Source organism: Oryx dammah, unplaced genomic scaffold (genome assembly GCF_014754425.2).
Source record: "Oryx dammah isolate SB20612 unplaced genomic scaffold, SCBI_Odam_1.1 HiC_scaffold_3, whole genome shotgun sequence".
Classification (NCBI taxonomy): Eukaryota; Metazoa; Chordata; class Mammalia; order Artiodactyla; family Bovidae; genus Oryx; species Oryx dammah.
The window spans coordinates 82,897,579-82,910,143 of NW_024070187.1; the positions used below are offsets into that span (position 1 = coordinate 82,897,579).

Sequence of the window (12,565 nt, forward strand, 5' to 3'; positions counted from 1 at the left end):
TTTTTTTTTTTTAAGTTATTGCTCTGCTAAACTCGGGCCTCCCAGGTGGCACTGGTGGTAAAAGAACCCATCTGCCAATGCAGGAGACATAAGAGATGCAGGTTCGATCCCTGGGTCTAGAAGATACTCTGGAGAAGGTGTTATAACCCACTCCACTATTCTTGCCTGAAAATCCCATGGACAAAGGAGCCTGGTGGGCTATAGTCTGTTGAGTCACAAAGAGAGGGACATGACTGAGCGATTCAGCACAGTGCTGCTAAACTTAATATATATGCTTCTATAAGGAAAGTCAACTTTGCTGAAACAGTACAGCTGCCCAAAGGGTAGGTTCTGCTTTTATAATTGAGATGATGGAGCCTTTTCAGTATGCAGACAGGCACAGTGGTGCTATGGTACACAGTGACACTGTCTGCAAAAGTGAGCCTGCCTCCGTGATCTGAAACAACAGAACAGTAAGCTACTTCTGGAACTTGAGATGCTGATATTTTAAGAATATTTCTCTAGAAATCACCAAAGCCACAGTCATGGAGTCATGCTCTCTTGACTCTACCGCTAAAAACACATGTCTCTGGTGTATCAGTACAGACACTGTAACAGAGAAAGTCCCGACACAGGTTCCCTGTCTTCTTGGCTGATTAACATTAGGGAAAGATTAGCATGTACTCTAGAGGGCACTGCTCTCCATATTAGTACTCCATCTGAACTCTAGAAAGTGTAGGTAGCTACTGACTGATTCATTGAGCCAGAGTAGTTTCAGAGCAAGAAATAACTATTTAGTTGAAGATTTGCTTGTCTGTATTCCTCCAAATAGTATTTTTCCTATATAGATTTAGTTTTTAAAGACTAGATTTTTTCTTTTTTCTTTCCTTTCCTTTCCTTTTTTTTTTTTTTTTAAACTAAAGTGAATTGAAAGTCATCCAGCCACGTCTGACTCTTTGTGACCTGGTGGACTATACAGTCCATGGAATTCTCCGGGCCAGAATACTGGAGTGGGTAGCCTTTCCCTTCTCCAGGGGATCTTCTGAAAGCCAGGGATTGAACCCAGGTCTCCTGCATTGCAGGCAGATTCTTTACCAGCTGAGCCACAGAGGAAGCCTAAAGATGATATTTAACCTTTATTGGCACCAACATTATTTTGCCATCTTTCTACAGTACAGCCACTATGGAGAACAGTGTGGAGATTCCTTAAAAAATTGCAAATAGAACTACCTTATGACCCAGCAGTCCCACTACTGGGCATACACACTGAGGAAACCAGAATTGAAAGAGACACATGTACCCCAATGTTCATCGCAGCATTGTTTATAATAGCCAGGACATGGAAACAACCTAGATGTCCATCAGCAGATGAATGGATAAGAAAGCTGTGGTACATATACACAATGGAGTATTACTCAGCCGTTAAAAAGAATACATTTGAATCAGTTCTGATGAGATGGATGAAACTGGAGCCAATTATACAGAGTGAAGTAAGCCAGAAAGAAAAACACCAATACAGTATACTAACACATATATATGGAATTTAGAAAGATGGCAATGATGACCCTGTATGCAGGAAAGCAAAAAAGACACAGATGTGTATAATGGACTTTTGGACTCAGTGGGAGAGGGAGAGGGTGAGATGACTTGGGAGAATGGTATTGAAACATGTATAATATCATGTAAGAATCAAATTGCCAGTCTATGTCCGATGCAGGATATGGCACGCTTGGGGCTGGTAGGCGGAGATGACCCAGAGAGATGTTGTGGGGAGGGGGGGTGGGAGGGGGGTTCAGGTTTGGGAATGCATGTACACCCGTGGTGGATTCATGTCAATGTATGGCAAAACCAATACAGAATTGTAAAGTAAAATAAAAAATAAATAAATGAAAAAAAAAGATTAAAAAAAAAAACAAATTGCAAAGAAATACTCATGATACTATATACATGTGATATTTTTATTTTTTATTGGGGTATAATTGCTTTAGAATATTGTGTTCATTTGTGCTATACAACAAAGTGAATCAACTATGTGTATACTTATATTCCCTTCCTCCGGCACCTCCCTCCCATACCCGCTTCCTACCCCTCTAGGTCGTCATAGGGCACCAAGGTGAACAAATTGTGTTATACAGCAGCCTCCTACTAGCTACCTATTTTACACATGATAGTGTATATATGTCAAGCATGTGATGTGATGATATTTTATTGTCAAAATGCTCTTTTAAAAATGTATGTTTGAAATTAGTTTTTAAAATTAAATCTATCTATTAAGATGATGAAAATGTTCTGAAATTTGATTTTGATGATGGTTGTACAACCCTATAAGTATACTAGAAACCACTGAATTGTACACTTAGGTGAACTTTATTATACATAGTTACATTTCAATAAAGCTGTTAAAATTGTTTATCTTTTATGATTCTTAACTTACTGCAATAACAAAATTACCAAACTTTCAAAGAATAATTGACAGTGAAGGTGGACTTGAACTCACAGAGACAAAAAAGGACTCAATAACCCATTCAGTTCAAGTTTCAGTGCCGTTTCCTCCATAGCAATTCTCAGCTAGGTATTAGAATGCAGTGGTGTGTTATCATTAATGACAACAATAGCAAGCGAATTGTTACAAGTAATAGTTAAAGCATCAGAGTTTTGAAATTATTTATATACAACTTAAAGCATAATTCCACCATAACATTGCTCTCACTCATTTGTGTTTTCCTTTTATTTATTTTTTGAGTGGAGTTACAAGGAGTTCATTGGGAATTGCTTATAAGCCTGGTTAGATCTACAGAAGTCTGTCACACATATTACTGTTACTTGTCAGGGTAGAAAAAAAAAAGGTAAGAAGTCCTAGAGAAAAACTTATATTTAAATTCCGTCTTTTAAATGACCAAAAAAATCCCATTCATTTTCTACACATTCCCCAGTTCTCCTATTTCTTCCTTTCTTATGCAGCCTGAACTGACTAAATAAGTGTCCCCCAGACTTATTTGAGTGCAGAAACATTTCTTTCTGAAATACCTAACATTTTGAGGAGCATAGTGTTCCTGGAACTCAGTTAAGAAAATGCTCCTCTGTGAGTTCTGACTTGCCTAAATCACTCAGTGTTTCTGCAGGAAAGGAATGAGAGAGCTACTGCACACCCAGCTTAGAGGGCATGCTCATTCATATGATGTACAAAGAAGTACGTCTTGCTGTAACTTTCTTTCCATTTTGAATAATACTTGGAAACTACCTTGTAGCTGTTTAGTTTCAGTTGGTTTGTTTAGGACTTATATTTCAATATATATATGAGTTGCCTGTTAAAATGCCAATTTAAATTAGTGAATCTGGGATTGGGCCCAAGATCCTGCATTTCTAACAGTTCCAGGGTGATGCTGATGTTATTGGTCCAAGGACCACACTTTGTGGAGCAAAAATTTTGGATACAATTAGATCAGAATAGCTCCAAGGCAGAGAAGAGTGATTTTTAGTAAAGGCATCCTAGTTTCTTCTCTGTTTCCTGAAGTCCAAGTACAATGGAGACAATCCTCCTATAATATCATTATGAAATGTTGAAAACCTTAACTTACTGCTTTGTCAAATATACTGACCCTAATAAAAACCAGATATGTATTTGTTTTCTATAGGAAATAAATGAGTGTAGTATTTAGGGGCTCTTACTCCTAACTCAATGTGATCTGATTTGTAATACCAAATTGAGAGCATCAGGATATTTCCGGTTTCATTGTTTCTACAAAGCATGTCTCAGTGAGGTGAGAAATTTGGTATATCGCACTCTGGAGAAGCACAAGTAAGCATTTTTTTTTTCCCTGTGCTCTAAATGTGTTTATCCTACAATGTTTGATTTGATTATTCTTTATAGACCCAAATTTTAAAAATTCTAATAATTGCCAATGAGACAATCTGGTTTAATTTGTGTGGAAACTAGATTTTTAACATTGTTTACTTGTGGGAGGACAGAGGAGGTACAGTGAATGATGGGGTGGAAGAAAGAAACAAGAAATGTACAAGTTAAGTAAAAATGTATTAGTGTAGGTTCTAAAGCAAGAAAGACATTTCAGCACAAGCTGGATGGAATAAGTTAGTGGGCATGATAGAATAGAGAATCTGGAAATTGACTTAACTATTCTCTCAGTGCTACTAGTTAAGTGTTATTACCCATAACTTGGAAAGAGTGGAGACCGAAATCAGAACCTCGTATGTATTCTTCATGGTTAGTTCTATTTAACTATGTCCAGTACATGATAATTGTTCTCATAGGGAAAAGAAGTGGCTTTTAATGAATCATGGACCAAACCCAAGATTAGTTGTTTCAAATGCTCTTGAGTAATATTTAGTTGCATCAGTATATTTTTTAAAACAACATCTTTAAAACAACAACCCTTCAGAACTTAATCCTGGTGGCTTCTTGCCCAGGTTTTCTAAAGAGGCAGAGGACAAAATTGAGATTCTCTGTATCATTTTGCCAGGAGGATTCCATGTCATATGAAATGAACAGAGTTCCAGGGTCTTGGTGCTAACTTTTTTGAAACCTACACAATAGAATATATTCTTCAGAACTTAGTAAAAATGCTGCAGATATATCTCTTTTCTTGGGAAGCAGTTTACATAGTGTGGAGGAAAACACTGTTGGAAGAGATCAGCAAAGGTACTTGACATTAGGCAAATCACTTCTATGAACTTGAGTTTTCTCCTTTGTCGTTGACTGAAGAATCAGTGTTTCCTGCCCACCTTCACAGTATTCTCTCCTTTCTCTTGCTTCACATAGATGGTTCCTCTCACTCCATGACCATTCTATTTGGTAGATTCTCTCACACCTACTACACACTAAATTTTTGTAAATACTTTATTCCCTTAAGAATGTCTGTCTGCTTATATTTTTCTTATCTCCCCATTCCCACATCACCTCCCTCCCCTCCCTGGTAGATTAAGTTCTGTGAGAGGAACCACAGTTGAGAGTATAGACTCTGAAGCTGGACTACATGAGTTCAAGTTCTATTTTTGCTATCTACTTGCTGCATGAACCTGGGAAGTTACCTTACTTCTCCTTATTACTTTATCTGCAAAATAGAGGAGATAATGGTACCTACCTCCAGGTGGTTGTGAGGATAAAGAAGTATGTTAACAAAACTAGAGTTATTGTCTGACATTCGGCCCTTTGTCAGTGTGCAGCCAGTCAAATTCATGAGGGAGGGACTGACTGTGGTTAGTTCTCCACTGTGTCTCCTGAAGTTTCTGATGGTCTGTGTTTAAGTGTATTTGTACAGTGAGAGGTGGGTTAGATGGTGGAAGGGAGGCCCTGTCTACTCTGTGAACATTGTTAAGGCTTCTAGCATGGGCATGAAGAGCCGTAACAGATCCCTCTCTGTCTCCTGGATAAATGGATCTATTTACTCAATTTTTTAAAATTTTATTTTACAAGTAATACAGAAAGATAGTATAGTACAGTAATGATAATCGCAAGTTTTATATCCAGACAGACACAATGTGACCATGGGTTAGTGACAAAAAAATCTTTCTAAGCCTTAGTTCCTCATTCATAGAGTAGGGCCAATCACATACCTCAAAGGGTTGTGAAAATTAAAGGGGTTTCTGTTTGTAAAGTACCTAGAACTCTGGCCTGCCTTCAATTAATGGCAAATTTTATATTCTTCTTTTAGGTAAAACCCAACTTTAACTGCAGGTATCATTTTATTTTATTTTTTTTGTAATGGCATCTTGTAGGAGTGATAACCTTCTGCAGTATCATAGAATGTTAGCAGTAGAAGGGAACTGCAGGAATACCCACTCCACTTTATCCATTATCCAGAGGAATAAACTAATCTAAAGAGAGATTAATTGGTGGTATGGAGTTGTCTCTTAATTTTTTTGTCTGTGCTCTTTTAAATTAATTAATTAATCAACCTAAGATATTGTGGGCACTCTCTTATAAAGAATGAATAGTGGAAACATTGAATGTTTATTGAATGAATGGTGGAAAAAATCAATAGATATCAAATACCTATTGTGTCACTTTGTAAGGCAGTGGGGACATTTAAAAAATGGCCAATTGTCATTGCTTTAAGGCCCTCATGACTTTCTAAGGGAACATAAGATATAGACTTTTTTTTAGATTTTTGTTTATTTATTTATTTTAATTGGAAGCTAATTACTTTACAATATTGTGGTGGTTTTTGCCATACAGTCACATGAATCAGCCGTGGGTGTACATGTGTTTCCTATCCTGAACCCCCTCCCACCTGCCTCCCCATCCCATCCCTCAGGGTCATCCCAGTGCACCAGCCCTGAGCACTCTGTCTCGTGCATTGAACCTGGACTGGCGATCTAGTTTACATATGATAATATACATGTTTCAATGCTATTCTCTCAAATCATCCCACCCTTTCCTTCTCCTACAGAGTCCAAAAGTCTGTTCTTTACATCTGTGTCTCTTTCCCTGTCTCACATATAGGGTCATCGTTACCATCTTTCTAAATTCCATATATATGCATTAATATACTATATTGGTATTTTTCTTTCTGACTTACTTCACTCTGTATAATAGGCTCCAGTTTCACCTACATCATTAGAACTGATTCAAATGCATTCTTTTTAATTGCTGAGTATTATTCCATTGTGTATATGTACCACAGCTTTCTTATCCATTCGTCTGCCAATGGACATCTAGGTTGCTTCCATGTCCTGGCTATTGTAAACAGTGTTGTGATGAACATTGGGGTACACATGTCTCATAGGCCTTTAGCAACATTTCACACCCTTGACCATTCCTTTTTATTTAAACATTCTCATCTGGCCCATTGGGTAGCTCTTTCAGCTTGTGGTTTGAAGTTCTCATGCATAGTATCATGTACTCTAAAAGCACTGTTTTGGGCTCTGTTACTGTAAAGATAAGTTGGTATCCACTTGCCTAATTTCTATTGAGAAATATATCCTTTGCCTAATGCTTTACAATTTTAAGCATGGTTTTTGAAAATTAAAATGGCAATTCACAAACCAAAATTGAATCAACAGGCAGAATTTGGAAAGTATTTCTGACAGTTATAGCTTTTTTCCCCATGTCTTTTGACTGACTGACACATCTATGTGGTCAGTTAATCATATCATGAGCGTGAACAAAAAGGAAGAAAATGGAAATAAGATTTGTTATGGTGGGAGGAGTCCTTCTAAGACATGTCTGTTCCTGAGCTGAGATATTCTCATTTACCTTAATCTTTCCTTAAACCACATGCTAAATTCCAAATTTGAATCTTCATCCTATTTTCCAAACTTCATTTCACACTTTTCATGTAATCCAGTGGAAAACACACTCTCTTAGAGGACCTGAGAAAAACTGGGGTACTTAAAGATTTGAAAAGAATAATAATTATATCATGATAACTCCACTGCCCAGATTCCTGGGTCCCCTGATAGGATTTCCCTTTTCAGAGAGAGGTGAACAGGTAGGTAAAAAAAGAAACACACCATCTTTGCAAACTTTAGGAGAGGACAACTTAAAAGAGGTCTTAGAGTTTATATGCAAGTAATCAAACCATTTAAGGAGAAGGAAATGGCACCCCACTCCAGTACTCTTGCCTGGAAAATTCCATGGATGGAGGAGCCTGGTAGGCTGTAGTCCATGGGGTCGCAGAGTCGGACACGACTGAACGACTTCACTGTCTTTCTTTCTATGGTTCCTTTTGGAGAAGGAAATGGCAACCCACTCCAGTGTTCTTGCCTGGAGAATCCAGTGGACAGAGGGGCCTGGTGGGCTACAGTCTATGGGGTTGCAGAGAATCGGACACGACTAAGCAACTAACACACACACACAAACCATTTAAGAGACCCCATTGTCAACCAAAAGTATCACAAAATTACCTGATTATTTTACCTGAAAATGACCTAGAATTACCTAAAAGCATTACTTTCATATCACTTCCCCTACCCGGTTGCTCCCTCAGAGCATATGGAGGAACTGGAAAATAGTGAAGCTTGAGTTATTTATTTATTTATTTTAAATTGAAGATAGTAGGGTGTGTCTTTATGCTGATGGGGATATTCCAGTAAAAGGAAACTGAAAGTTTTAATTAATTCCTCCCACTATTAACTCAGGCATATGTCTTGTCAAAATAAAAATTTGCTGTTTTTAAATTACCCATGCCATTTGAGTAACAGGTTTCCCGTTTCCACTGAAAATTCTGTTTACTCAGGTTGACAGGGACATTGTTTCCTAGTCATGGGTCTTCAAATTGATGTTATTCTCAAAATTCACCAATTTGGCATAGTGACTCTGATTATCTTCTTACAATAAAAATCAACCAACCAATGAGCAAAACTAATTTCTAATTACGTACTTTCAGGTTAATAAAAAAAGGAAAAACTGATTATTTGTAGATGCAGCTTATTTTTAAGAGAGAAAATATTTTAAAGTATGCTGCATAGCACCCCACTCCAGTACTCCTGCCTGGAAAATCCCATGGACGGAGGAGCCTGGAAGGCTGCAGTCCATGGGGTCACTGAGGGTCGGGCACGACTGAGTGACTTCACTTTCACTTTTCACTTTCATGCATTGGAGAAGGAAATGGCAACCCACTCCAGTGTTCTTGCCTGGAGACTCCCAGGGACAGCGGAGCCTGGTGGGCTGCCGTCTGTGGGATCACACAGAATCGGACACAACTGAAGTGACTTAGCAGCAGCAGCAGCATAGAAACCGAGTTCCAAAGAAGAGCTGTTGTTTGTTGTTTTTTATTTTTGTAACTGTAAAGTTTGGGTCTTATTGAGTGTAAGGATGGATCAGCTTATGATTGAAGGCTTTCTGAAATTGTACAATTTCATTATTTTCATTGTTTACAAGTTTCTTTTTATTTTTCTTTGAAAAACATTTAGCTATTTATGAGGATACTTTTTTTAATCAGAGGAATTTCTTCACAAAATTAAAAATGTTTTAGCAAAACCATTTCAAATCATATTGTAATTGTTAGAACAATCCCACATTGTCATAAAAAGTTTAGGAATAATGGGAAAAACATAATTCATAAGCTCACCACTGTAACACAACAAACATGATTAATATCCATGAGACATTTTCATATGTATAGTTTTTCAGAGGTAAGTCAATGAGTAAATACAATTTTGTGATTCATTTTCACATAAATGGGAGCATACAATATATGCTATTTCATAGATTTTATCCTAGTTTAATAGGTTCTTATACTATCCCTTGTATGAATATGAAATTATTTTTATTATTTTCTTATATTATTACTTATTAATTAATACTTATTTTTGAAAGTTTAGGCTGCTACACATGTTTGTTTTTTTAAGGTTGCACCATATGGGATCTTAGTTCCCCAACTAGGGATCAAATCTGTAACTCCTCCATTGGGAGTGTGGAATCTTAACCATTGCATCACCAGGGAAGTTCCTGCCACCCATTTTTTATTGTTTTATATATATATTTAAATGCATATAATTGTACATATATTTTATTAAAATTTTTTGAATTTTGATTGGATTTCTTCCTTCCTAAAGTTCAGGAGATTTAAAATAAACTCAACTACATTCGACATGGCCAACTATCCATACTTCATTTATTTCCCTTTTAAAATGACTTATTTGTATCACACTTTTTTGTGTTCATGGGAAAACAAAATGAACAATATACTCACAGACGCAAGCACAAACATCTCAAATTATATAATTTTGAGACTGTACCATCTGACTCTAGATTGTGCTACAATTTATTGCTTTTTAATGTGGAAGTATATGAAGATAAGCAGCTATTGAAAAGAAAACTAGGCAAATACTATTTTTTCTTAAGTATCAACAAAAACTTGCTTGAAAGCAATGATATCATAGTATATAAAAGGTAGACAGATATAGTTTTTGCTTTCTTAAGAAGGACTTCAGAATTCACTTCATATTTAATAGCTAAAGTGATATTGTGACAGAAGTAAAAATACAGAACCCTTAAAAACTTTAAAACAGCAAAGGAATTTTTTTACTGATTACATTTTAAAACCACACATCAGTTTTCTGAGAAATTAAACATGAGAAAACAAAAACACTTCCTGATTTAAATATATGTGTTCATAACACTAAGTCATCTATTGAGATTTATTCAATTTGTTATAAATTCAGTGAAGCAGCCAAGCACCTTATTTAAACAATATCAAGCATATTACCTAAACATTAACTAATAAGAGTTTCAGTGAAGTTTTGAGAACAGTAACTAGAAGTAACTAACAACCAAAATTTCTTAAGCTTCTGTATACTTTTCATATGCTTTATGATACAGTCAAAATTTCAAAACAAAAATAGAACTTACCTATACATTTTAATCCTTAATAATGAAGAAGTCCTTTTTTCTGCCTATGCAACTGCTCTGAGATTCCCACTCAGATGAATGACTCTTATATGTTATATGTGATCTATGAAAGAACTGAAGCAAAGGAGGAAATTCCACACAATTAAAACCAAACTTGTTAAACAAGTCTGAAGGAATCAACTTGAACCAATCATATGACTTGTGGAATGGACAGGAAATCTTACAAATCAGTAAAAATTTTATTTATACTGGTAACTTGTGATTAAACATAACAGGTGATATGTATTTTGTGAAAGGCTATAACTACTCCATAGGCTGCAGCATCATAGTTTTTAATTTAAAAAGGATGTGACACTCTTGCCCATGTTATCATATTATCACATACCTTATTTTTTGCCACAGCAAGCGAAAGACTATCAGAAAATGTTTTCCATAGATTAATTGGTAATACTCCCTTCTCTTTGATAAAATTCTCTTTTTCTCATAGCATTTGAAATCAGAGAAGTAATTGAGTATGTATACAAATTTGTGAGATAAGCAAGAAGAACAATTGAAACTAAAATTCACTTAGTCTTTCTCTGAGTATGTCTTTAAAAAATATTCTAACTCAGTATTGCAGCAGATGAGTGGGCAGCAGAGTGTAAAACGAGAATTCCATGTAGAATAGCATGGAAGTAAGAAAAGCTATTTTTGTGTATACTATTGGGAAGGATAGGAGATAAATTTGGAAGGTTATGCTGAAGCTACTTGGTGAGAAATAATGAATACTAAATTATTGGAATTGTATAACAAAATTAGGAAATTTGAATTTGGATTTCAACTTTTTCACCAATTAATTGTGAAGCTTAAGCAAAAAATTACTTATGCCTTTGAGTCTCATTTACTTGCTGAAAAAATTAGGTGCTGATTACTTGGTCTTCTATGATTATCATGTAAATCATGGATTGCTAATGAATTCACTCCAGGACTGTAACTCAAGAAGTGTTCAGTTACACATTTTTAAAATATAATGTGCAAAGCTTTGCATACAACAGGAATAGGAATGCATGGGCTCCTGCCTACCATTCCTTTATACATTTTCATATCTCATGCCTGACATCCTGACCTTTCTTTTTAAAAAGAATAAAACAATATATCAAAACAGTTGAACAAAGTTACCTAAACAAGCCATTTTCATTTTACATGTTAACCTTGAATGTACAGATCTTTTTCACAAGTTATATCATAGTGTATAACTTTGTATTGTGCTTTTTATGCTCAATATTATTTCATAGGCATATTCCTGTGTTACTAATTTTTATTTTTAATGACTTCTGTGTTTCTAGTAGCTATGTATATATCCAGTAGCTGTATAGCTGTATTATGACTTATTACATAAGTTACATATAACATTATACATTATACTAAATTATATATATGATACTATATATTATATGAAGCTGTATTATAGTTTTTTATTTTAATACAATTTCAAGTTTACAGAAAATTTACAAATATAGGACCTAGATCCATCAATTATTAAGAATTTTAATGGCTGAATTTTAATCATATGCAACCATATAGAATCATACCACACCAAATAGATTCATCATAAAATACTGAAACCATCTCCTAATATGAAGTATTTTGACCACCTTCATTTTTTTTAACCCTATTGCTAAATATTTCCTTGAAATAAGTGAAAAGAAAAACTGTTTATTGGGGCAAATTATTTAAATATTTTAATGACCTTTAAAATTTGCTTTTGTTTCAGTACTTTTTTTAAGGATGTGAAGTATATTGTCTTCTGGTTTTTGTTGACAGCACTTTCCTTCAACAAAGGAAAAAAGAGCACTATACGTGTTCTTTCTTTTCCATCTCTGTATTTCCTAGAACAATCAGCAAAGTCCTTTTTAATGAGAAGATGCTTAGTCAGCATGTATTGTTTGATTGTCTAATAACTAAATGAATTAATGCAGATTCTGGTGTCCCATCACTATTCACACAGAAATTAGGAATGAGTCAGGGGAAAGGCATGGGGAAAACTGTGTTCAGTCTGAAAGCATCTTCCTGCTTTCCTGTGATGAGCTCAACATGGAAGGAGAGGTGGAGCATGAAATTACGGTTTGTGAAGCAAAGAGATTGCTCTTAACAGGGACTAATTCAAAAGATGTTGACTGTTAATTTTCAGATCCTCAGGGAGTGGCAGGATAGGGCTTGACCTTTTCTATCCTACAAAAGGTGGCCATTGCAAGAATAAGGTGTATAGAATGACATTGTACAAAAAATATCAGA

The 12,565-nt window shown here is 35.5% G+C and overlaps 1 protein-coding gene across 1 annotated transcript in view; it reads right to left on the minus strand.

Annotated features, from left to right (window-relative positions):
* Positions 1–10,381, minus strand: part of TMPRSS11D (transmembrane serine protease 11D) — a 62,708-nt gene extending 52,327 nt beyond the window's left edge. The window contains exon 1 of the mRNA XM_040238299.1: positions 10,292–10,381. Coding sequence (XP_040094233.1) covers positions 10,292–10,299 — 8 coding nt within the window. The 5' untranslated portion in view covers positions 10,300–10,381. The remainder of the gene's footprint in view (positions 1–10,291) is intronic.
* Positions 10,382–12,565: the final 2,184 nt, after the last annotated feature.